The sequence below is a fragment of the Pristis pectinata genome, chromosome 19 (assembly GCF_009764475.1).
Source record: "Pristis pectinata isolate sPriPec2 chromosome 19, sPriPec2.1.pri, whole genome shotgun sequence".
NCBI classification, from domain to species: domain Eukaryota; kingdom Metazoa; phylum Chordata; class Chondrichthyes; order Rhinopristiformes; family Pristidae; genus Pristis; species Pristis pectinata.
Genome location: NC_067423.1, coordinates 20,431,287 through 20,458,382, shown reverse-complemented (window position 1 = coordinate 20,458,382; position 27,096 = coordinate 20,431,287). Strand labels below are relative to the sequence as shown.

General features: G+C 39.1%; 2 protein-coding genes across 9 annotated transcripts in view; one reads left to right on the top strand and one right to left on the bottom strand.

Moving 5' to 3' along the window:
• Positions 1-20,463, top strand: part of LOC127580637 (kininogen-1-like) — a 31,379-nt gene extending 10,916 nt beyond the window's left edge. For 3 of the 4 annotated variants that reach the window (XM_052034318.1, XM_052034317.1, XM_052034314.1), the window contains 9 exons: positions 1,428-1,538; positions 4,523-4,625; positions 6,225-6,385; positions 6,860-6,970; positions 7,636-7,741; positions 9,742-9,899; positions 13,289-13,399; positions 13,566-13,679; positions 16,200-16,634. In XM_052034318.1, coding sequence (XP_051890278.1) covers positions 1,428-1,538; positions 4,523-4,625; positions 6,225-6,385; positions 6,860-6,970; positions 7,636-7,741; positions 9,742-9,899; positions 13,289-13,399; positions 13,566-13,679; positions 16,200-16,418 — 1,194 coding nt within the window. In that variant the 3' untranslated portion in view covers positions 16,419-16,634. Of the gene's footprint in view, positions 1-1,427; positions 1,539-4,522; positions 4,626-6,224; positions 6,386-6,859; positions 6,971-7,635; positions 7,742-9,741; positions 9,900-13,288; positions 13,400-13,565; positions 13,680-16,199; positions 16,635-20,184 lie in introns of those variants that run through there. The other variant, XM_052034316.1, reaches the window with a different exon arrangement.
• reln (reelin) overlaps positions 18,073-27,096 on the bottom strand; it is a 276,572-nt gene continuing 267,548 nt past the window's right edge. For all 5 annotated transcript variants that reach the window (XM_052034310.1, XM_052034309.1, XM_052034308.1 and 2 more), the window contains 3 exons: positions 25,888-26,085; positions 19,579-19,677; positions 18,073-19,381 (listed from right to left, as the gene is read on the bottom strand). In XM_052034310.1, coding sequence (XP_051890270.1) covers positions 19,285-19,381; positions 19,579-19,677; positions 25,888-26,085 — 394 coding nt within the window. In that variant the 3' untranslated portion in view covers positions 18,073-19,284. The remainder of the gene's footprint in view (positions 19,382-19,578; positions 19,678-25,887; positions 26,086-27,096) is intronic.

The window sequence follows — 27,096 nt, the reverse complement described above, 5'->3', positions numbered from 1 at the left end:
ACCACTTGGGTCACCTACAACCCAATGGTATGAACATTGAATTTTCCAATTTCAGGTAATCCACTCCCCCTGTGTTCCTTTCCCACACTTACCGGTCCACCTAGGTCCTCTCCCCCTTTGTTCACCTTTTCCATTGTTCCCCCCTCCCATTACCTAGATTGTTATGCTCTCCCACCTGATCCCATCTGCCCATCACCCACTCACCTATCCACCTGGGTTTCTTCTCCCTTGCCTACCTTTGCTATCCCCTCCCCCATTTAGTTCCATCTGCCCATCATCCTTGCCCTATCTGGTTCACTTATTACCTTCCAGCCTCTGTCTTTGCCTATTCCCACCCAGCTTTATCTACCCAAATTTTTTTCCTTATCTGTTTTCACCCATCACCCTCCAGCCTCTTCAAACACCCCCTCTCCCACCCCCGCCCTGCCTGTCTCCACCTGCCCATCATCCCCCACCTCACTAGGTTCCACCTGTCACCTACCAGACCTTGTCTCACCCTTCCCTTTCACCTCTCTCTACTGGCTATCTTCCTTCTACACTCTCACTCCTGATACAGGGTCCCAACCTGAATTGTCGACCATCTCATTGCCTCTAAAGATGCTGCTTATCCCAGTGAGTTCCTCCGGCAGTTTATCTTTTGTTAAAGAAATTGTGGCTGAATTCTGGATTGACATTTAATGTGATTTTCATGTCCAATAGCTACTTTCATATTATGTCTTATGGAAATCCATAAAGCCTTCCTGTCATGCAGCACTAACCATCCAAACAGCTGGTATAAAAGTGATTGTAGCTACAGAATTAGTGCTTCAAGTCATAGCCTTGTTTCAAGTCAAAATGCTAATCATTCTGTGAATCCTTACACCATTCTGCTCCCACACCTTTACTGGAGTTATTTTTCAACAACTGCTGCTTCCTTTCTCTATTAAAATTTATTATATTTACAAAACTTAATGCTTTGTTTCACATTTTCCAGTAATGTTTTTCAATATAAAAAGCAAAATTACAAATTGTAAAGTTTGTGCCTTGAAGGTTTCCTCCTCATTTACTCATTCAATGTACCACAGCAGGGGCTATATGAGGGAAGGAAGAAAATGTGGAAGAGGAATTTCCTTGCAAGCTATTAACAATTATTCTATTTCATGCTGCTCAGATTGTCAAATCTAGCCACAACTTCCTCACCTCCTGCACCTCTGCATAACGTTTATGCCCACAACCCCTGATTAACATAGAAATAGAATGTTGGGGGCAGTGAGCAATTGAATCTGTACAATTGATGACAAGGAAAGTATAAAGCCTTTAATATTTTCCTTTACCCTTCAGTGATAATGAAAAAATATGTCGTGAAGTTATATTCACTTTAGCATCATATAGATCCAGATGAGTGAAAGAGAGAACAACATTTTCCTGATGTTGTATGCATCTTACAGATAACTTCTCCAGGTGTGAAAGCATACACTGTGATATTTGATATTAAGGAAAGTCTTTGTCAAGAGCAAGTGGAGCTCAGAACCTGCCCATTCAGATCTGACGGCGATGCTGTAAGTGTTTTTACATTTATTCCTTCAGGAAAAGCCAATTTAAAAAAAAATCTAATGTTTTGCATATAGAATGTGTTATCCAATATAAACATATTGAACAAGGGAATAGCAAGTTCATCGCGCAGTTGGAACAAAGAATGTGAATAATATTATTTGAGGATTGTTGCTATAATATTTTGTGACTCAACCCTTCCTGTTTTACAAGAAATATTTTATTGAAGACTTCTTTAACTTGAACCTTGTCTGGTATCTGTGCCAAAATTTCATGGGGTATTTTATTGTTTGGATATTTATTACTTTGGGCATCCCTGTGGATCTACAAATTGAGGGGATCTAGTGGAAGGAGATATGCTAGGAAAGTACATTGATGCCTGACTTGGGACCTGTTCTCACACTGGCATCCATATATGAGATTAGGCAATTGCAAATTCCAGATGAAAAAACAAGAAGATGCTGGAGGAACTCATCAGGCCAGGCAGCATCTGTGGAGAAAAGCAGACGGTCAACATTTTGGGTCAGGACAAAAGATAGGAAAAGGGGAAGCCCAATATATAGGGGGCAGTGATCAGTGGACAAAAGAAGGGAGGCGGGTGGGCACAAGGTGGTGATAGGTAGATACAGGTAAGAGATAGTGATGGGCAGATGCGGGGTTTGAGGGGAGAGCAGATCCACCAGGGGATGGATCAAAGGTATGGAGGCAGGCACCCCATGGGGGGAGGGGAGGAAAAAAAATAGGTGAGGAGATAAAAGAGAGAGACTAGGAAAGACAAGAAGAGGCAGGGGGGTTGGGGGGGAGGGTGAATCCTTAGTTTACTTAAAGTGGAAGAATTCGATGTTCATGTCATTAGGCTATAAGGTCCCAAGACGGAAAATGAGGTGCTGTTCCTCCAGCTTGCATTTGGACTTCTTCTGGCAGTGGAGGAGGCTGAGGACTGACATATCAGTGATGGAGTGGGGGTGGGGGAGATAGTTGAAGTGACTGGCAACAGGGAGATGCCGATCGCGGTTACAGATGGAGCGCAGATGCTCTACGAAACGGTCGCCGAGTCTGCATTTGGTCTCGCCAATGTAGAGAAGGCCACACTTGGAGCACCGAATGCAGTAGATGAATGCAGTAGCAGGTAAATGTCTGTCTCACCTGTAAGGACTGTTTGGGTCCCTGGATGGAGGTGATGAGGTGGTGTAGGGGCAGGTGTTACACGTATGGCAGGGGCAGTGGAAAGTCCCTGGGGTGGGAGTGGGATGGGTGGGGAGGGAGGAGTGAACTAGGGAGTCGCGGTGAGAGCAGTCCCTGCGAAAGGCAGAAAGGGGTGGGGAGGGGAAGATATGCTTGGTGGTGGGGTCCTGTTGGAGATGGCAGAAGTGGTGGAGAATGATATGTTGGATACGTAGGCTGGTGGGATGAAATGAAGACAAGGGGGACCCTATCCCTGTTGGGTCTGGGGTTGGTGGGGGGGGAGTGAGAGCAGAGGTGTGGGAAATGGCAGAGATACGGGTGCAAGCAGTAGTGGGGGAAGCCACAGCTAGTAAAAAAAATTGGACATCTCAGAGGTCCTGGAGTGGAAAGCCTCATCATGGGAGCAGATGCAGCGGAGTGGAGAAATTGAGAGAAAGAGATACCGTCTTTGCAAGAGACAGGGTGAAAGGAGCTGTAATCAAGGTAGCTGTGGGTGTCAGTGGGTTTGTGGAAGATGTCGGTGGATAAAGCATCTCCTGAGATGGAGATGGAGAGATCAAGAAAGGAGAGAGAGGTATCAGAGATAGTCCAAGTGAACTGGAGAGCTGGGCAGCTGTTGACTATCTGTTTTTCTCCACAGATGTTGCCTGGCCTGCTGAATTCCTCCAGCATCTTAGTGTTTTTTCATCTAGATGCCAGCATCTGCAGTCCTTTGTTTCTGTAATTGGAACTTCCAGTTAAATAAAACTGTTCACCTTAACAAATTATTAGCAATCATATATTCCATATTTTAATGCAATTGACTTTGATTAAAACTTTTTAATATATTGCAATTTCCAATCTATCTTGGATATTTTAATCCAAAAGATAAATAGAATAAAAGCAACGTTTGCAAGTTTCTGCTCTTACTGAGTGTAACACATCTGGTTCTACCAAGAAAGAATGTCTGGAGGCACTGTAAAAACAGTTTTGTGAGCTGAGTGAGAACAAAATTGTACATAACAAGTCACGTGTCCAAAGGCGGAGACACAAAAAATTCTACAGATGCTGGAATCTGGAGTAATACTCACAAAGTGCTGGAGGAACTCAGCAGGTCAGTCAGCATCTATGCAGGGAAATAAACAGTTGACGTTTCAGGCCGTGACCCTTCATCAGGAGTGGAATGGAAGAGGGCAGAAGCCAGAATAAGAAGGTGGGGGGAGGGGGAGGAGCACACATGTCCAAAGATAGCTTTTTCTATGTACTGTAAAAGGATAGGAACAATACCTGGGAATTAGATAAATATTTTTTAAAAAATAGAAATTGGAAAGAGGGTGGACAAAGCTGGAATATATGCTGAGCTGAAGCAAAATGAGTCCGAATGTTTATTCAATATGTAATATTTTTCAATGTTTATTTTATATTAAATAAGGCCAATAAGAAGTCAGTTTAAAACAGCTCTCGTTTCACTTGGATTTTGCCTGACCTGCTGGATGCTTCCAGCATTTTCTGTTTCCGTTTCAGATTTCCAGCATCTGCTTCGATAGCATTATGACAGATATTTTGGATATGTTCCTGAATTGGTTCTAACCATAAACAAAATAAAATGCCTTTCAAGGACCCTAGAATCTCCCTTGATTTCCTAGTTACTCCAGGGATACTCCAGAGCAAATAATGAGAAATAATATAATTCTACCTTTACAGATGTGTTAAAATAACACCAGATCAATTAGAGTTGTGCATTTTAAACTTAATATTTTGAAATATCAGGACAATATTGAGAAATTGAAACTGAACGGTATTGAATTGTATGTTTCATATGCCCCAGGTTGAGGGTGTGTGCAAAGCAGAAGTCTTTTTTGAATTTGGGTTCCAAATTAAAGTACCTGAGGCACCTTTATGTAATCTACTAATGCCCGTCAAAAAAGTGGGTGAGTAACAGAGTTGTGTATATTACATTTTAGAAATAGACCTGCTGTGATAATGTCATTCATTGCTGTATAAGGAAAAGTTGGGGATTCTGTGGCAACTACTAGAATGAAATTCTACAACAGATAGCATTCCACTTGCCGGTTTACCATCAATGAATGCTTCATCAATGAGTATACTGAAGGCTGAGCGTGATAGATTTTTTGACACAAAGAGAATCAAAGGATATTATGGTTGGGACTGAACTAGGAGAAGTACAGGATCGGCTGCGGTTATTGAATGGCTGCACCAGCTCAAGGGCTTTCAATTGTTATGTTTCTCATGTTCTGGTTTACCTCCTGTTTAATGGTGTTTTCTCCTCTGGGGAGGAAATGCCTTTTCCAGCTGTTCAACTATACAAATTCATCTGTTTTATCTGTGACTGGTCAGCAAAGTAATGGAAGATGCTTTCAATGGCACTGTCAAGCAGCCCTTATTCTCCAATAACTCGCTCACCAATGTCTAGTTTAGGTTTCACCAGGACTACTTGACTTCAGATAAAATCAAGAGAAATGCACTGTAGTGGGGATGATGGGTGGTGATCGCAGATGTTTCAGTTTCATTCAGAACTCCACAGGCCTAGACACGTAAGCACAGTGTTGATCAACACAGTTAGTTCCATTCACTGTCCTTACGTTAGCAAGTTTTAACAAACTGATTTTAATGAATGGAAAATTATCAGCTGACTGGCTTACTTAAGGTACATATCTGGTTTAATTTCTCCTTTCTAAAACAAAATCCTCCTTCCCAAAGCTCATACTGTAATCATTAAAAATACTTTTTTCTCCCTTACTTCTTTTTGTGAGTTTGCTGCTTTTGCTGAATTATTGATTTGGCATAATGCAGATAGTTCCAGTGACCAAATTCTGTACAGATGATTTTTTTTACGATTTATCTGACTGATTCCAGTAACAATGTTTGATGTCAATATCAGTATTTTGGCACAAACTCAGAATGTTTTATTTAGTGGTTTAACACCGGTGATTTTGCTTTCCTTGATGAGGAGAATTTTTAAATTGTTAGCTAGTTAGCAGGTACAACATTAGAGTTGGAACCCCATTACTTACATTCCTAATAGAGGTATCCCTGGACCTGCACATGTGAAAGTTGACTGGACTTTTTATTTTGAACTTGGCAAAAGGGTAAGTCCCAAGGTTATAACTTTCATTGTTATGACAACATATAGTATTTATAGTACACAGATTAATTGTTCATTGAGGATGAAGTCATATGTCCAGTTCGTAGTGACTAATAAATTATAAGTGAAACATTTCCCTCTGATTCATGGTGAAATGAGTATAAGGTCTGCAGCAATTTGTGGTAGAATGAAACTGGAGTGCCAATGACAGTAAGGTATTGAATAGTTCAATTTTGCTCAATATTGATGGCAGAGTAAATATTTCATATTCTGCACAGGTATCCAAACTGAGCCCAGGCGTCAATATAAATGTGACATAAACAAATTCTATCATTTGTTGAAGCTTCATTTCTAGATCTATTTGAAAATATTCTTCCAACTTGCCTTTCCTTTTATTAATCAATTTTATTTTTTATTTTGCTAGTGGAGACCATCACTGTTCCTTGTGAAGATTGTGCAGTCTCTGCAAGCATTGATAACCCCATGGTGAAAGCATCAGTGGAATTAGCATTGAAAGTATTCAATGATGAAAATAAAAAGAAAAGGACATTTGCACTAAACAAGATTATTTACGCAATAAAAGAGGTACTGGATAATCCAACATGAACCAACCAACATGATAGTATCTTTAGAGGATTGTGGAGTTTGATAAGTTTAGAGAGATAGAGGAAGAAGCAAGGGCACAAGTGGCTATGAAAATGAAGATGAGAATCTTAAACTGGAGTTGACAGTGTAGTCTAAGCATGGGACGATGGTTGCATAGAACTTTTTCCCGGTTATTCAATGGCTGCAGAGTTTTGATTATTTATGCGTACTGCCTGGCAAAGCATTAGAATAACTGAGTCTACAGTTTTAAAAAAACACAGTGAAACACCTGCTAAGGTCAATGCTTCGTGCCGCTGCCCATCTCGTGAGTGAAAGGCAGGGATGGTGGAACCTTGTATGTTTTGATTTTATTGACTGGCAAATCACCAGAAACAATAAGGATGGTCTGTCAAATCCACTTGTTTAGTTTTAACTTCACCAGAGAAAAAGACCTGGTATTGTTTTCTTCTTCAGGTGGTAATGGGAGAGAGATACTGGGTGCATTTCCAAATTCGGGAAACAGAATGTGGAGCAGACAAAAACGAGCATTGGTCGGACTGTCCATTTAAAGCATTGGATAAAGCAGTAAGTTCATGTGTAATTAACACACCCAATTTTATTGAAGATGTCAATACGTAGTACAAAGAGCACAATATTAGTAGAAATAATTGAACAGTGAATGATTCTTCAAATATTATCGTAAGCAACAGAGAATTAAGAATGTGCACTTCTAGCTATTGTACAGTATGTAGGCCAAAGAAAGAGACCATTGACAGTGCAGTACAATGTGTGTAATATTCATGCATTTGATCATGTATGTGAAGTTTAGATTTTTAACTCTCATTTGCACTCATTCTTTATTAATTTTGACATCCTTTGCTTGATCCTAAATTCTATCCTATTCTCATCTCAGTTAATCTGTTTGATATCTATAATTTGCAGAATCTCCTTTAATAACAGATTAAGCGCTTGGGCAAGTAGTCATTAGAGAAGCAATACCAGCAAGGATTTATGCAAAGAATTTACTAACCATTACACTAGATCATTCTTCAGAAAAAACCCTTTCACACAATGGCAATGGTAGATTTTCTAAAGTGTCCTTCAAATATTTGCTGTACAAAAAGGTGCCAGGGTTACTTTTTGTTACTATATACTTGAGTTTCCAAAAAGGATCACTGTTTATGCAGAGAATAATAATGCCACTTGGTTGAGTTAAACATGTAATTTCTCTATGTTCTGTATAATTCAAGGTAATAGGAGATTGCCGTGCAGAAGTTCTGTTTCAAATTGGTGAATCAAAAGGTCACATGAGAGGAATTCCTAAATGCCAGCTGATCCAACTGATTATGGATGAAGGTAACACTCAACTATGAAGAAATGTTTCAGACATCTCTTTTTTTTATTTAAAAATTTGAAAATAGATAAATGGCTAATGAATAGAAAACCAGAAAGGTCATCCACCATTTCTCCCTCCTCCATCACAGTCTTTCAGAAATATATGTACATGAAAATAGAATGGCATATCGGTCACACCTCAGAAATATTTCACTTGTAAATATAGAGTTAAAGGGACCAGGAGGGACTATGTATAAAATGTAAATTACACCTGGTCTGATTGCCTTAGATATTGGACAATAGCAAATGATGGCAACGTGGAAAAATGATGAATTGTAAAATCTATGCTTGTCTAATACCCCATATTCATATGCCCTGTCCATCATACATTTACTTCCTACATGCTTAGAGCCACTGTGAAAAGCAAATAAACTAATTAATAGTCCAAGCCAATTAGCTGGAAAAAATCTTGAAGGTTCGCCATAAACCCTTTTAGCCAATGAAACTAGTCTGATTTATCTTGTATATTTTCTACCTCCTTTACAATATGGTTTCTGGTCCAGACGGTTAGCTTGAACAAAATCAGTGAATCTGTTTTCCCTGCATGAACCTACAGGTTTATCTGTCTGTGGGAACATGAGAACCCCACATCCAATCTAGTTCTGCCCCTATATAATTTGTAGACCAGCTCCTCCTAACTTGTATGGTTGAAAAATTAGATTCTCCTAAACACAATTGAAATCCTTTTTAATGTTAATTCTCAATCAAATTTCCATGAAGTTCATGCTCTTCTGAAATGTACATATTCAGTTCTTTTGAGCTTACTTATGGTAATAATTTCTTAATCTTAATTTCAATTTTTTGTAATCTTCCAAGGAAAGATAATTGACCTGGAAGAATAACTCTTGTTTCCTGCTCCACAGATGCTACATGACCTGCTGTTTTTCCAAATTTTTTTGTTTTTATTATCAATTTTGTGACCACCCTCTTCACTTTGTCCAGAGCCTTAAAATCTCTTTATAAAAACTAGACACAAATCACCACTGCATAATCTTCAAAAGTATTAAAAATTTCAGCTATTTCCCATTGATTTCCATTCACTTTCATATCAGCACATCACCCCAAGGGACATTTGCCTTGGGCTGACAAACTCACTACTGGATTCATTGAAGCATTTACTTCTATTAGTCTTGAAATGCATCATTGCTTCATTGGAATTTTTTTTTACAAACTTCCTTTAACAGTGGGAATTAACCTTCAATTGAACCATGTCCACGCCTGTTTGAAACATTTACCCACAGGTACTTGTTAAGCAGGTAGATGTTCGGATTACCACTCTGGTCCAGTCACACTTTGTAACCTTTAATTGTCGGTGTTCATTAACCACAGCTTAGCTTTGACTACCGATTAGTTTATTCAAGGCAGACTCTAATAGGAAATAACCAATGCAAACCTGTTTCTCAATATATAATAAATGTTTATTATTATTAACAGCATAAGCTTGATGTCTGTAAGCAATATCATGGGAGATTTTGTAATATGACAGTATGTATGCACACTCAATAGAAGTAATGAAGCATTCAAGGTGGAAAGCTTTCCTAAGACTAGTTCACCGAAATAATCTTTAATTTATCCTCCTATAGGAGAAATTTGTTGTACTCATTGGTTCATTTTATCATCTTGACCTCTCTTCAGAAATATGCAAGGGCAAAGTCTGCCACGGTGTTTCGCTAAATAAAAGCTGAATGCATAAATTATTTTAGACTTGACAGAGCTGCTATGACAGATTAAGGCTCTTGATCTGGAAACATGACCCTTCAGACTTCTGGTGTATAAATTAAATCTGTAGTTTCATCTCACAAAAATGTAAACTAAACATATTACACTAAGATTACACTCCTGCGGGGAAACATTGTTACAATCTCGTCTGAAATCTCCCATGGGTGCTCATGGTAAATCAGTAAAGTACTCATAATTTTTAGAAAAAAAAATCAATCCTACAACAAGTTTTTGTTTTATAGATGTTAGTGCAGTGCCATGTTTTGGTTGCTTACTACCCCTGAACACTAATGATCCAAGAGTGCACAAGATTGTGAAGCATTCCATTTCTAAATTCAATGACAACAGCAGGCAGCTTTACAAATTTGCTTTGGCTCGAGTTCTTTCTGCAGTACACGAGGTAAAACACGGTTGTGCCCTTGATGTTTACTTTATCACTGGCTTACCTATAAATCCTTGAACCCAGAAAATGTACGTTGTGTAAGTAAACTAAAAGTAAGTGGTACAACTCAACCCAAGGTCAGTAGATTGCTTTTTTAATGTTAAAACAAAACTCTGTTTTATATTTTATGGTGTTTTTATGGTAGTTAGCACTGCTGCCTCACAACTCCAGGAATCGAGATTTGATCCTGGCCTTAACTGCTGAGGGTGCAGTTTGCAGATTCTCCTGTGACTGTTGAAGTATCTGTTGGGTACTCTGGTTTATTCCATATCTCAAAAATGTGTTAGTAAGTTAATTGGCCTTTGTAAGTTGCCCCTTAGTGTAAGTAAGTGACAGAAAGAAGCAAAGAGGAGCTGATGGGCACGTGAAAGAATAAATTTGCAGGGATACAGGAAAATAAGAAGAAGGTAATGGGACTGATGGGATTTACTCGCTCGTCATAGGCGCAATGGGTTGAATGATCTTTTGTATGCGTCATAGTAAGTTGGTATTCTACAGAGTTTATTTATTTTATGGAGAAATTCAGAAATACTCAAAGTTTTTAATCATACTATTGGTTAGCTGAAGCCACAAAAATTATAGGTATTTTAGCTTTGAAAGAAATGTTTCATGGAAAAGCAAAAATCTGCAGATTCTGTAAATCTGAAATAAAAATAGAAAATGGGGATACTCAGCAGGTCAGGCAACATCGATGGAGAAGAAACAGAGTTCTGATGAAAAGTCAGGAAACAATAATTGCTTCTCTCTCCACAGATAGAGTCGGACCTACTGAGTATCTCACATTTTTATTGCATTGTTTAATGGGTCAACCTGTTTGCTACTATAGGGTTTGTTCACAGTAAATATTTTGCTAAGATGTGGTATTCGTAAGCTTGTCAGCTATCTCAGAACAGTTTAGGCAATTTCCCAGCAGACAAATAAGAAACATGATAAGGGAACTGCTAATAGGCTGAGAAAATTAATTTAAAAAGTGTTCCTCTATTGTTCTTGCTGATAATTATCCCTCAGTCAATAGCACACTGCATTCTGGGAGTCAGCAATGTGCAGAAGGTCAGGTTCTGGGGTATCTGACCTCCTGCTCTGCCATTGAACTCCCAGTGATTCATGTAGCAGTTCCAGATTATAGTGTGTTGAGGAGCTGAATGCAATTTTCATCTGGCCCTTCAGCTTTATTGCTAGCTGTGACTGATGTACAAACCCTTGTCTTAATAGGGAGACAATAGGGACTCTGTTCTGTTGCTTGTATTCTGGTCAGCATACATGGCCCCTTTCTCCTGGTGGAAAGGCCCTGGAGTTGAGGCCTCCAGGCCAATGTACCTGAAAGGTTAGTGCCATGGTCATAAGCAAAATCTGGCCAATATTCTGATGATTGGTGTCACAGCACATTTGTAAGTTTCACTTTAGTCCTAATAGTGGAAGGGTGGGGGGCTGTGCGGGAGGGGAGGGTTAGATAGATCTTAGAGCAGGATAAAATGTCGGCACAACATTGTGGGCCGAAGGGCCTGTACTGTGCTGTAGTGTTCTATGTTCTAAAAAACCTATAAAGTTATAATACTGTTAAATTGCAAATATGCTTTCCTAATGGTTGTGTTTGATACATCATTTTTTTACGATGGAAGATTAAAAGTTAATAAAAGAAAATAGACAGTTGCCAAGGAAAAGGTAGTACCAAAATAAAATAAAAAGTGCAGCTGCTGGAAATCTGAAATAAATACAGAAAATGATCGAAACACGAAGCAGTTCAGGTGAGATACTGACCTACTGAGTCTTTCCAGGATTTTTCTATTAAAATGGATTCAATAGATGCATGTTATGTACATTTATATACATCTTTAATGCACCTAATGATGATGGGGGCCATGGTCCCATGCACACTTTTGTTTCATATTAAGTTCAGTTTAAACTATAGCCTAACAAGAATTTCAATAACAGCAGCAAATATCTACAAAACTGGACAAAAAGAGGAAGCAGGGAAATAATTACAGAAAGAGACAAATTATTTTGTGCATAAGTAAAGCCCTTTTAAGCATTGTATGTTGAAGATTCCACTGAGGTCAGGTATTTACAGTTTCTCAATGAGGCAGCAATGTGTTGGCAAGCATTTCAATCTTGTAGGTCATCGCACATAGTTGGTTGCATCCATTTAGTTGACTTACGAGATGTCCACTGTATATACTGCCAGCTGAAACTCTTTTGTCAAGAACGAGCTGAGCCTAGTTCCCCCTCTGTATCACAAAGTTACAGCATAGCTTCTTTTTCTGTGGTGGTGATAGCACTTGATGTTCTGGAGGCAGGTTATGGTGTCTAGTATGGGCACATAAGTGTTGACCATATATCCTGGAATAGATTGGAGGGCAAGTTTTTTTTATGATATGTTACATTATTTGACTTCTACAGCTGCAGTCTACCAGGACTTTATTTGAGTTTCACTCAATGTAAAAGATGGTCAAACTTCCTTTATCAAGTTCAAATCCCATTGAGGGTTGTCCTTGAAAAGTCTAGTCAAGTACCAATAAGGTCTTTGTTCAGAATATGTTGTTCCATTGAGACTTCCCATTGTTCCATTCTATTAAACAAGGGTATGTCATTGAAGTCATTATTGTGGTGATTTGAGTTCCTATCTTAGTGTGCCTTCCATTTTGTGATGGATTGGGTTATAGGTGTACGAAGATATAATTAACAAAATGAGCAGCAGAGGATTCTTTCCTCGTGTCTTCAGGATCACAGTTTGCTTGTATCAGGAGCCAGTTTACTTAAGTACTCAGGTGTTGCAACACATGGCTGTGTTCAGTTGCACGTCTAGTGTCTTGTGTGGTGACAGTCATCCATATGGGAGTGCAGCTCTCCATAGTGGAGCACACCAAGGCCAAAGCAGCCATTTGCAGGGTCTTTGCTCTTTAGATTCTGCAGGAGGCTTATCCACATCTTCAGCTTTCCACTAGACATCAACTTACTTGAAGATGAAGTGATAATCGAGCTATATTCATGGGTACTTTCCAAAGTCCATACATTTCATCTTCTGCCAGAAGGAGTTAACGTCTAGTTTCTGAGCAGCAGATTTATTGTGGAGGTGTATGGGTAATAAATGCTGTTTTTTGTCAGCCTGTAGAATGAATTAAAAAGTAGTTGTTTTCAAATAAAATCTTAAAATCTGTAACCTAAGTTGCAAGCTTGACTAATAATGGAAGAAAAAAATCGCAGCATTCAAGTAAGACATAAAATGTAGGATTTTTAAATTATGAGTATTCTTTTAAAATATGATAAAATAAAATGCCTTGGCCAGTGAGTGATAATACAGCTCTATGATATTTGTAACATTCTTCTCTTCTGTACTGTTATGTTCATAGACCTCTGTCGGGGAGATTGTTACTCTCAATTTCGAGCTTATTGAAACAACCTGTCCTAACAATAATGAGACTGTACCTGACACGTGTGGTCCAAAGATCCCTGCAACAGCAGTAAGTTGCTGGCATTGTAGTTTTAATTGCCTTTTACTGCATTTTGTATCAGATAATGTAGATCACTGCTTTGAAGGCTACATCCAGCTATACTTGGCTATATCCAGCCATACTTTGAGACTTTATCATAGTATCAGATTTAATCTGTAATATTTATTCTGTGTAGGGTTCAGCTATCTGTTTAACTACGCAGAACAATGACATCTTTGGAAAACTAATATACCACAAGTTACAGTGCAACGTGACTCAAGATTGGAAAGTCTATATACTCAATTACATGGTAAGCTCTGATTAATTTTTAAAAATGCATAATTTTCCACATATTTATTTTTAGAGTTTTACCCAATGGCCCAGCAGTTTAAGATGGTGAGAACCTTACAGACCTAGAAAATCCAGTCTGTGCTATGTTAGTGAAAATCAACAGTATATCAATTGGAATGCTGCAATTGCACTTTGCAAACCTTGGTATGAGAATAAAATTGGCAAACTTTGCTGATCACTGTCCAATAATCCTTTTGAAAGGGTAGCTTTGTGTATCATCTTTTTCTTCTTTTCCTTTTCCTGTTTTTTCTTTCTTACTTAGATAGTTCCTCAAAGTTGAGGATGACTTTCTTTTCCTCTTACAATGGCCAATTAATCTCACAATCCAAAAACATTTGGATTAATTGGCCATTGTAAATTGCCAACAGTGTGTAGGTGAGTAGGAGTATCTGGGGAATGCTGGAAAAGTGGAGAGAATAAAATGGAATCAGTATAGGATTAGTGTAAATGAGTGCTTGATGGTCAACACAGACTCAGTGAGTTCAAAGGCACATGTGCTGTATGACTCTAAGATGTAAGTGCATGATTTCATTATCTCAGCAACCTTGTGTGGACATAAAACTTTGTGCCTCATTTGCTCCTAAGTGAGGCTGTATTAACATCCTACAATTCCACCAAGTACATTTCATTAGTTTAAATCAAGCCTCACTGGAAATCCTGTAAAACCTCTTAGTTGCAGATGAAATAGCTCCATTCAACAATGTTTAGTGAGATAAAGTACATCTTTAAGGCCACCCAGAAAAGATATTCTAATCTGAAACACTTACACTTTCGGCACTTTTCTAGTGAATTATATGCATCTCCAAAATATGCAGCTTGAATACAGGTGTGGCTGCAGCCAATATGCTCTGTTCTTAACATAATATTGCAATTATAGTTGGAAATAGTAAGTCATCATCAATGGAGTGGGAGTGCCATGAGGAAGAGTTGCTGTTTTATGCTCTGATATGTATTTCAAAGTGGTGTGGCAAAATTTGGGAGGAACTATTTGCATTCTTTTAAAATGACGGAATTTTAATGGCTTTGGTTAAAGATATTATTGAAGGATAATATACATTTTAATATTGTTACCACCCAATTGATTTGTTTACTTAAACACCTCTAACCTAGTACTCACTACAATAGTGCCACACTTTTATTGCAATGTCCAAAGTACAAAATAGCTGGCAGATTAAGTTTTCATCTCTTTAATTGTATGGCAGCCAAAGTTGGTCTTTACAAGAATAATTCACTCAATTTTTTTAGCTTTGATTCCCTTTCACAAAACTATGTCGACTTTGCCTGATTGCCTTAATTTTTTTTTCTTTGGCCTACTCTAACATCCTCATTAAATCTTCAAACATTTCCCTGTGAAGCATTAACTGGCCTTAGTTTTCTGAATTTCTGATGTACAATGAAATAAAATTACTGTTGGAAAAACACATCTAGAGAGGGGATAAATAGATTAAGATATTAATATTTTCTTTGTAAACCCTGCAAAAAAGCTGCTAGTGAAGCCAAGAAACAAAATTAGCGAATAACCTTATGACTTGTATGCCTTATTCCCTTTAACAAAATCTTAATGTTTAAAGTTCTATTGACTCAGCATCAAAGCTTTAAAAGAGAATTGTGTAACAACATACTACAACCCTTTGTCTGCAGACTACTTCCTGATATTTCCACTGGAAAGGTTTAGTTCTATTACAAGATTATTTCCTTTTGCTCTTAATTTCCCTACCAGAGCCAATAGCTATCCTATATCTTGCCTAGAAAATCCTCTTAACATTTGTAAAATGTCACTGATATAATGATTTTTCTCTGAACATAATGAATTTTGCAGGAAGAGAAGATAAACTGCCTAGAACATGAAGCAAACAGATCATATTGGCATCCATGTATCTGTTATTAGTGGAGGGAATGTACTTCCATTGAAGAAATATTTGCATAATGTCTCATTGTATTTTTTTTGCCTATTTTTGTGCCTATTTTTAAGATCAAGGCTAGTCCTTCACAGAAACAGAAGAGGTTTCCCTATGTAAAAATATTGATTTAAAAATAGCAGTTCTTGCTAGTTTCTTCTAAACTGGAACTGAAAACTTACGAACATTTTTGAATTTTCATGCTTTGCTCACTAATGTCAATCAGTCTCCAATTCACATCAAGACTTTATGTATGTCCAAGCAATTAGACCTTTGGGCTTAAAAAACAGGGGTCTTAAATACAGCTACAATAGAACAATAATTTATGCATTAGATGGTGTGCACCTGCCATACCATCTGCCTTAGCATAAGCAATGTCACTTATAATCCAGTTGTTACTACAGAGATAAACTAATATTATCAAATGACTGACTTAATGGAAATCATATTTCAAAGCTTACCTTTTGTCTGGATCCTCTCAATAATATACGATCAGTAATGCAATACAAATACAAAGCTTTAAAAATGTTATGTCATTTGTCCCAGTTTATACTCATGGTTACTTACCATCCTGTATCTAGGAAGTCTCCAGGAATGAAACTAATTACTTAAAGGAGTTGCAGCCCAAGGAATTGGCAATATCTGAAATCACACTCAAAACTTCTGTTGAACCTGAAACAGAACACCCAACTGAGCCTCCTGCAGGACCCCAAAGCTCAGAAGAACCAAGAATCTTGCTGGAAGAGTCTAGGCCCACTGTAGCAATTGAAATCACTGATTCTGAACTAATAGATGGATAAAAACAGAGAGTGGAGAAAGTAAATTCACAGATAGTCTAATTTTCAAACACATCTGATGATCAGATTGTGGAAGTGTACTCACAGACCAGTAAAACAACTAGATTGATTCAAGTGGTATGTTTAGTTTTCTGAAAATATGCAATAAATTTTAAATACATAGCAAATCTTTGTACCTAGAAAGAGTGGTAGATGTTGATATTTCAAGAGATTTTAATGCATCCAATAAATATAATTAGTAAACAGCCTGTTCTATTACTTGTGTGTTTTTGTGATACAAAAATCACCCATGTTGATCCACTGATGATGCACTATAATTGTGGATTGAGCACTCTAGAATGCACATCATATAAAATGGCTGTGGCCTATCAGATTTTAAGTGTTCAAACCCCTTAGCTTAATTTTAGAACTAAAACTTTAAACATCATGGGGTAGAATTTTCACATGGAGTCTCCTGATCTTCTGCATTAACATTGGAAAATGTTTAGTGGAACCTCTGGTTAAATGGTACAGATGGCTATTTATTGTATCTGCTCAGATTTCTGCATTAGTTTTGCCAAAGATATGTGTGCAGTCAGAGGAAGCTCTGCATATTATTAAATCCAACTGTATTTCACTATTGATTCATCGTAGAAAACCCCAAATAAATCTTCATTTTAGAGATCACTGTGATATTTTCATAACCTCCTAGGCCATTCAGTCCTTCAAATATATGCCAGCTCTCAAAGCAATGCCATCAATCCCACTCCACTCATTTTCCTGTAATTTAATCTCTCACATGCCCATCAGTTGCCCTGTCACCCATCTACTATCATGATAGGTTAATTGGCTACAGTAAATTATGAGTGTGGTACAATAAATTGTCATGTTTTAAGATCCACATTGATTTACAGATGTATGTTCTCTCTCTCGCTCTCTCTCTCTCTCTCTCTCTCTTGCTATGTATTAAAGCAGATTCCCAAATGACTAATATCCTTACATTGAAAAGGTAACATAAGGAGTTGGAATCTGATCAAGATTAACATGTTAGGCTAGTGGTATGTCTGAAATAGAAACAGAAATTGCTGGAAATACTCACCTAGTTAAGCAGCATCTCGGGGCAGAGAGATTTGACTTGAACCATTGTTTCTTGCTCCTTATGCCCTGCCTGAACTGTTACATATTTCCAATATTTTCTGTTTTTATTTAATGTAATAAGAACTTAGCACTATCTTTAAGAGTTAATTGAAGGTCACTAAATTTCAATTCCCTCCCCCATACAGTTAGCATTGCAATTACCATCTATCAAAAAAATACCAGTTTCCCACCATTTCTTGAGAGTTCTTTGGTTTGGTATTTTTTCAGGTGATTAGGCAACACGTCAAAAGCTACATGGGAAGGAAATGGTGTCATTATAGCCAATATGATGGACACATGAGTGATAAAATTCTGACATGAATTATCCTACAGAAAACCGTCAGGCCCCCCCCCTTAAACTGTTTACAAAAAAAAATACATAGAAAAATGCAAAAAACAAAAGAACTTTAATTTCTATAAAACCTTTTACAACCTCAGTATGCCTTAATGTGCTTTACAACGGATAAAGTACCTTTGAAGTACACCACTGTTATAAAGTAATTGAAAAGTAACTGCAAAATGATAACCACAAAGCAATAAGTAGTATCAGTGATAATAGCTTTATTGAAAGAAAGTTTTGATCTATCTCAGTAAATAACATAGTGATATATTAAGTCACTCGATCTAATTTTAGATAATGGTACATTGCTGTTATAGCTATGCTAGGTCAATACAACACTATTTCACTCAGAAGTTACAAACATGACCCAGCTGTCAATCAGTAGAAACAAGTTCAAAATGAACACAATTAACATCAATTTGTCATATTGAATAAGCATCATCACCAATGAATTACTGCCAGAGGACACAAATGACAGCTAGAATGAGGATTTACATTAAAACCAATATTAATGTTCAGCTAGGATATACGCACTCAAACTGCAACACACTGTTATTTCTAATGGCTTTGAAGGCATTAAAAGGTAAACTACTCAATTTCACAAAAAAAATCACCACCTTTTAATAAATTTCCAAACTCTGGAATTCTTTGTTGAACATGGGAAATTTTTTTTGTATTTTTGTTAGGTTTTACTGATAATAGAAAACAAAGACAACCATTGTTTGCCATTTAGGATTATACAAACAGAGATAGGCCTGTCACCTCATCATTTGCTTTGCAATTGCGTTAACCATGGCAGAACCACCTAACATCTTTTCATATTTCCTTATACCCTTAAAACTCTCAAGTAAGTAATTAGAACACTAATTCTGCATTTATAGTGATTTGGAATAGTGCATACTACATTTTTACATCTTGGTGTGAAACAGTTTTTTTCAATTTATTTTTAACTGGCTCAGTTTGAATTTTATTTTCTCTCCTAGATTCTATTTTAAAAGGAATTCAGGATTTCACATCTAACCTGTCAACCCTCTTATTTTAGACATATTTAACTTACACAGATTTGTATGTGATGAGCACCATTTGATATTGTTCGAATCATTGTGCAACTAGACTATAAGGACAAATACATTGCAAAGTAAATTGTACTTTTACATTTATTTATGATACTGCCGCAGAAACTGACATTACAACATACCACATAGCACACAACCACAAAAAGAGTAAAAGACAATACATTTCAGAATATAAGCCACTTCATTCATCAATTCACAGTGTGTAAAAGATGTCATATTTTATAGTCTTCAAACTAATTTATTTCATTACATTCCTATATCTGACATTGGCCCCTTATGAGAAACAGTGCTTTGTTTATTAGAATCATGAAGCATGACAGCAATGTATTGTAATTCTTTAAATATTTCGTCTGAGGGACCTTCGCCTTCTGCTGTAGTAATGCCTGAGCATATGTTGCCTTGAGAAGTTCATCATGTAGTTCTGTTTACGAGTCCTGCAATCAAAGGAAATGAGCTGAATAAAGCACTGACACTGCAAAAGACACTCAGATAAACGAGCTTTCCATTTTTCAATGCTGGATCTTTTTCAGAAAAGGCCAGCTATTGACATTTCTTGAAGCTTCTCAAATTGCTAGTGACTGCAGACAAAAAAAAATAAATATCATCTTCACAACACAGAACTCATACTTACAAGACAACCTCCACATGATCTAAAGCCCATTGGTCATGACCTGCTCCATTGTGACGTGGTTGCCACCATCTTAGTAGTACACCTTTAACTCGTGCCTCTCTGTCGCAACAAAGATCAAGATGTTAGCCAACTATTTAGAGTAATTTCAAAACATTTGAGGCTATTTTGTTTTAAAACTTTTAGGAAAAGTGATTTCCTTTGTAGTATATGAATTACCCATGCAGGCCATCCTCTGGATGAAGAACACTTGGCATATGGACATTCCTACATACGAGCGAGCTCCCATAATATTATTAAATTCAGAAGTCCGCCCTATCTACATACTTTCGTTCCTACGAACAGCAGAACTAGTCTCCACTTTTAGTAATTATTCTTGCTTTCCAGTCTTGTGCTTTTGATACCATTCATTATAATACTGCGGAGGTATGTTTAGCTTATTGAGTGATTTTTGTGTATTTTCTGACTTGGGGACAAAATAGACTTATGAACATATGTAAACAGAGAACCCTTTCATTTACCGGGGTCAGCCTATAATAGGTACCGTGAGACAGAATTGTTATGATTCTGCTAAGCTTTTAAAATAAAGTATTTATCCTTTTATCTCAGGAAGGAAGACAGCAGTGTGCAAATTGGAGACCTCTGTTTCATAAGTGAAGAGGCAACGATGACCCTGAAGTATTTTCTAGAATTTTGCAAACTGATGTTAATTTCTTTAAGACTAATGCCTTCTAATTTTGTTAGATTTAGTAAAATGTTTCCTCTCAATTGCAAATAGCGTCATTGACTATGTAGTACTTAATGGCAGAAGTACACTTTGAATGTCTATGATGAACAATGTCATCAGAAGTGTTCAGGTGCAATTGTTTTTCAAATATAATTCTTGATCTAATTTTTCTTTATATCTAGAACATCTGTACAACTTGCAACACATGCAAGAAGGAGCTGTGGGTAGCAGTAATTCCTAGCATTATGATATAATCAAATACAACTGCCAAGACAACCACTGAATAGACTGGTGGCTAGATCTATTATCATACAAGTCAGTGTAAATATGACTTAAACCAGGTTAGATTGTGCTAACTGGGAAATTAGCCCAGACACTTATGCATGCAATTCACATTAGTGCATTCGACATTTTCTAGCATCAGTTGTGCACTTATAGATTTTACAAATCATGCACTGCGTTTCCTCCTCTGTTGGCATCAACTGCAGCTTTAGTGTGCAACCTATAACCTTTGTTAAATAGCCACAGTAAGATAGATAAGATAAGATCTTTATTAGTCACATGTACATCGAAACACACAGTGAAATACATCTTTTGCGTAGTGATTTTGGGGGGCAGCCCACAAGTGTCGCCACGCTTCCGGCGCCAATATAGCATGCCCATAACTTCCTAACCCGTACGTCTTTGGAATGTGGGAGGAAACCGGAGCACCCTTCTTTGTTACATTTTTGTCCCTATAAAGAACATTCCCCTGACATTGAGACACCTGAGAATTAACTGCAGGCTGCTCAATCATCTTCTGAAGGACATGGTGTGCTCAAATTAACAGAGTTGTTAATTGATGTGAGCTGAGGTACACATTTAATGAATAGCTCATTCAGGACATGCTGGCAGCACTCCATTATTATGGAGATAATGACACTGGGAAGTCAGTGAGGAGGAGGCAAACATCTGTATAGAGATGACCTTGCATTGAGTCTTCAGAACCACCAGATAATATCTGCACCTCTCTGATGTACGCACAGGCTCAAGTTTTCAATGGTTTCAGCTAAACTCTCATGGACTGCTCTCTACTTTGTGGTCAAGGTCACCTTGACTCCCAGCCATCTCACCACAGGATCTTTCCAAGTGACCATAGTACATCCCCGTCATGCCTCTCATGACGTCACCAGGTCACCAGGCACTGCATTGGCCCAGAGATGTATTTTTATATTTTGATTTCATTAACAGACAGGTGGCATCTTGGGCACAGGGATTAACCAGCCTTGCCAGCTTCCCACAGGTGCAGGCAGCCACTGACCTCACTCATGCCCAGTAAGGACTCCCTTTAATAAGCCAGGTGGTGTGCATCATCAGAAGATCTTCCTGATGGTGAATCCTCTTTTACTGGGAAGAACACGTGATACATTCATCCTCAGAGAGAGCAAACAGCCAGATATTTTTCATGGCCAACACTGCCAGGAAGGATGAATCTTGGGGGAATGTGGGCTCCCCTTTACTTCCCTGGCTGCTGACACTAGCTCACAGTCTATAATGTGAGCCACACAGGCACCAGAAGCATAGAAAAGTCAACTGGTCTTCCAAAAATTAGATTCTAGTGTCCTGCACCAGTCTGGAGACGTACAACAGTTCAAGCTTAGTAAGGGAGAGACTTTATGCTGCACACCCAGCAACCTGAAGACAGCAACTGGTGCCGGAGGAAGAGCAGCATCCAGCCCTGGAGCCCGAGGGACACAAGTCACAGGCTAAAGAACAGCAGGAGGACAAGGAGCAAGAGAACAATGAAGGAAACCAGGAGAGGCCCAGCAGAGCAGGGGAAGGAGGCATTGTTTACACAGGCGATGGAGAAAAGTTTTTCCATAAAGAGTCTGTAAAATCAACCTTGACAAAGTGCTCCGTCTCCACATCCAACACGTAATTCAGCAGTGGGAGAGCCCGGCTGGCACACAGGGCTGGGTCATTGGAACCGCCCAGCTGCAGCAAGAGCTGGTGTTTCCCTCCGTTTCTGCAGAGCAGCTGGCAGACCAGCCAGCTCTCTGCCTCCTCACTGGTAAGGCTGACCCCTCACCACACTGCTGGGAGCTGGGCTCTTCCCAGGCCCCAAGCTGGTGGATGGCTCCCGTCATTCAGTGATCCAATGTTGCTGAGATTTCTCTGGAGTAACTGGTCTGCAGAAAGGTGAGGAGCCTCTGGCTGAGTGAAACCCTAGCCTTTCTCAGGGTCTCTGACTCAATCCAGAACTACTGTGTCAGTGAGGGAGAACTACACTGGGTGAACATTGCCTTGTGGGCTGAGACTTTTGGGCAAATTATAAAGCAGGCAGAGGGATTTTGACAAACAATTAAGTGAAATCAAAAGCTGGACTTAATAATTTTTAATTTAAAAAAAACTCCTTCCCTCCCAGATGATTGCATTGAAAGCCCCAAATGTTTCTCAGCTGTGTCATTATTTTGGGGGTGGGAAGCAGGCAGAAGGGCACAGTCGAGAGACATCAACAAGGGTTTGCACATCTAGCATTTGTGAAACAAAGGTAGTGATGCATCAGTGCATGCAACAGCCAGTCACGTGACCTTTCCCTCGCACAGATGATCAGCATGGAGTGCACTGTGAGGTTAGCCTGACAAACTCATCAGGAGTTCAGCTGGCTTTTGAACGATTCCCGAGTGGCTGATGTTACAACCACAACTGCAGGACTGTTGGCTTGGTTGATCCAGCCAAGAGTAATCTCTGACATCCTCCTTTGCAGAACTACCTGCACTGATCATTATGCATCAACGAATGAATCTTTGATCTATTTCAGTGGTCTGCAGCTTACCCTGACACCTCTCGTAAGAATGTGAAATTTGTTTGTCATTGCTCATTTGAGTGGAGATTCTTACACCTGGAGCAGAGGGCTGAGCCACCTCCTACCAGGATCTTCTTATTGTGGTCCCAGTGGGTCTCCTGCACCCACCCGTCCCCTCATCCAGCCCACAGGACCTCCCTCCTGGTACCTGTGTTACAGACAAGGATGCACCTCTGTTTCACTAAATCTTCCCCCTTCCCCTGCAATTTCTTTTTCCTCCATGGTAGATATCAATTGTTGGTGTCTAGCAGCCAGTGTGCTTTTAAGGGCTGATGCATTCCTCAGATAGGTGCGCAGTAAGTTGTTGGAAGCTGCCTTCAAGTGAGCTGGTTACCTCAGGAACTGCACAGGCCCTGGTTTAGTGCATGATTCTGGGTGTAAACCATACTAACATAGTTTCTAAGACACTTCTGGCCATTTCATGATTTGTTGTGGAATCCAACTGACCTAGACACAAAATGCAGCACATTTTTATCTGATTAAAAAAAAAGAGAAATCCTATTTCTAGGCAAATAAAAATTTAGATGGGGATGGAGAATGGTAGATAACCTTAATTAGCAAAATTATCATTTTAATGTCTTGTTAGCATTCACCAGGCTAAATAAAGGAAAATCTGGTTCAAAGTTGGATTTCATTGAAGGAGCAAAGACATATTGTTCATTGCACCCAATTGAAAAAGTGCTGTGTCAATTCTGACCGCAGATAAAATTGCATAGCCTGCTATAGGTGCAGCATGATGTGTTTATGTTAAGCACTGCTTTGGTCAAAACAATTACCCGTCTCATCAATCCAAACTGATGGAAAATTGTACTAAAGAGCCAAAGTACAAAGTGGAACAGAGATAAGCAGTTCTAAACTGAATAAAGTGTATGCCTCAACTGTACAGAAGGTACAAAATATTATGCTGTTCTCTATGCAACCTTGACATGATACTGAATAACTCCAATTTAAACACCTCCTCCTCCTTTATTTAATGACAACATGGAATATCGGCATCACTGACAAGTTTGGGATTTACTGTCCATCTTCAGATCCGCTTGCGAAACTGGTGGTGAGCCGGTTTCTGAAACTGCTGTAGTCTTTCTGGGAAAGGTACTCCTACAAGGTTGTTAGGGAGCGAGTTCCAGGATTTAGACCTAGTAATGATGAAAGACCAGTGCCATGTTTCGAAGTCAGGATAGCATGCAACTTGGATGGAAACTGCAGTGGTGTTCCTGTGTGCCTGAAGCCCTCTTCCTTCTTGGTGGCTGAGGTTACAGCTTTGAGAGGTCTTGTTGGAGTAGCCTGGTCAAGTAACCACTGTCCATTTTATAGGTGGGGTAAACACTACAGCTGGTGAAGGAAGGATTGAATATTTAGGGTGGAGGATGGGGTACCAAACATGTGGCCGACTTTGTCCTGGATAGTGTTGACTTCCTTGAATGTTGTGGGAGCTACACTCATCCAGGCAAATGGAGGATGTTTCTGTCTTGCCTGGGAGATGGTGGAAAAACTTAGGGTGCCACAGGCTACCCAACCTCTAACCTGCTCTTGTAGCCACGGTATTTATATGGTTGGCCCAATGGAGTTTCCGGTAAACAGTGATCCTGGGGATGTTGATGGTGGGGGACTTGTGATGGTAGTGCCATTGAATGTCACATCCAAGTGATTAGATTCTGTCGGACTGGTTACTGCCAAGGATTTCAGTGGCATGAATGTTACTTGCCTCTTATTATATCATGCCTGAATACTGTAAAGGTCTCGGTTCCTCAGGGCTGCTTCATTTGCTGAGGAATTGGGAACAGTATTGAAAATTGAATTTCCCTTCCTCCACCCTTATGAAGGATTGAAGCTGATTGATAAAGCTGTCCTGAAGAACTCCTGCAGTGTGGTTCTGGGGCTGGGATGATTTACCTCCAACAATTATAACCACTGTTCTTTGTGTAAGGTGCACTCCAACGGTTAGAGTATTTTTCCCTTGATGCCCATTGACCAGTTTCACCAGCGCTTCTTGATACCACACTCAAGAAGGCTGCCTTAGTGTCAAGGGCAGTCACTCTTACCTCACTTCTGGAATTCAGCTCCAGTCCTGAGGAATGGTGAGAAGGTTATTGGAGAGTCGATGCCACTTGACAGCACTGCCAACAATACCTATTATCACTTTGTTGATGATTGAGCGTAGACTGACTGGGTGGTAATTAGTTGGATTGGATTGATCCCTTTTTATGAACAGGATGTATATGAGTAATTTTTCATATTGTCAATGTTATAGCTGTACTGGTGTAGATTGTCTGGTCTCTTTGCCTCTGCTCTACCCAGTCCTTGCAGCCATTTCTTTATATCACTTGGAGTGAATTGAACTGGCTGAAGCCAGGTTTCTGTGTTGGTGGGAATCGTAGGAGTAAATTGAGTTACAGATTAAGACTCTAGTAATTTAACCACTGCACCACTACACTACCCAGGGTCCTACGGGAGTCTGATTACTATTTTTAGGTACAAGTGAGCTAAGATGCACTGGACATTAGCGAGCAGCCTTTACAGTAGCTTCTCGTGACCACTCAAAAAAACAGAACAGGAAACATTTAATTTTTTACGGTGGTAGTTTATGAGGTGGGTCAACTCCTTTCCCTACTTACACAGATGTCACATTTCTTCATGAAGGTTTTGAGGAATTCTGCATCAAATTTTGCAGAGGCTGAACTTTCCTTTCATAAACCGTCATTCCAGGGTTCTGAGTGATTTCAGAAAACTTGATACTTACAGTGGGACATTGTAAGATATCCTCTGGGCATGTATGAAATCCTTTGGTTGGTGCTGAGCAATAACATGCCACGTAATTCCACCATTCAAACTGTACTGTAGCAGAATGGCCTTGTCTGCAATGTCGGGGTTTGTCAGGTCAATATTGCAGCTTGCTGTATGTGACAGGCTGCCAATCTGCAGCACAAACATGATTTTGCTAAGGAGAACAGAAAATATTTTCTATTTAGCAAGCACACCATCAGAACTACTCATTATGGAATTCAAAGTTCAGAAAAATGATTAAACCCAAAGCAGTCCATATATTTACCAAATCTTATCAGTAAACATGCAAGTAATTTTATATGAAGAGCAGAAAAGGTTGAAGGAATTACTTCTGTAAAAGAGTTCACTCATTGTCTGTGTTAAACTATAAAATTATATTATTTTAAATGGTGTTTCAATAAGATTTTTAGAATACCAGCCCTAGTCATTTTGGGTCTCCATTTTAAAAAGCTTGGAAATAATTCTAAATACAAAAATGCTGAAAATACTCAGCAAGTCACACATCTGTGGGGAGGGAGGGAGGGAGGGAGGAGGGGAGAGGGGGAGAGGGGGACAGAGGGGCAGAGAGTGGGGGAGAGGGGCAGAGATATTGGGAGAGAGAGGGAGAGAGGGGAGGAGAGGGAGAGAGGGAGAGAGGGAGAGAGGGAGAGAAATGATGTTAATGTCTCAGGTGATGACCTTTTATCACTGATCTTATATTAGAGCAATGATGACGGGTTAGTGAACCAAAATATTAACTTTGTTTCTCCTCTCACAGATGTTGCCTGCTCTGCTGAGTATTTCCAGCATTTTCTGTCTTTATTTATTTTAGCTTTCCAGCATCCGCAGCATTTTTGTTTCTGTGAGTGGTTTTGCTTCCTCGAACAGCTCTGTTCATTTTAGTAGGAGTGGTAACATTGGACCAGCCCAGGATATGATTTGGAACCAGATTACTGGAGGTGGGCGCTGCTCTGGGATGATTCGTCAAAGTACGGAGCTCCAGATCCCAGGTCACCCACTATCACCCCCATCGGTGAGCAGCTTGTGAAAAACTCACAGTGCAATTCAAGATAGATATATAGATAGATATCTAAATAGTCGGGGTATCAAGGGATATGGGGATAAGGCCAGAAATTGGGGTTAGAATAGTGTGTTTCTTTTTGCCCCCCCCCCAATTTCTCATTTC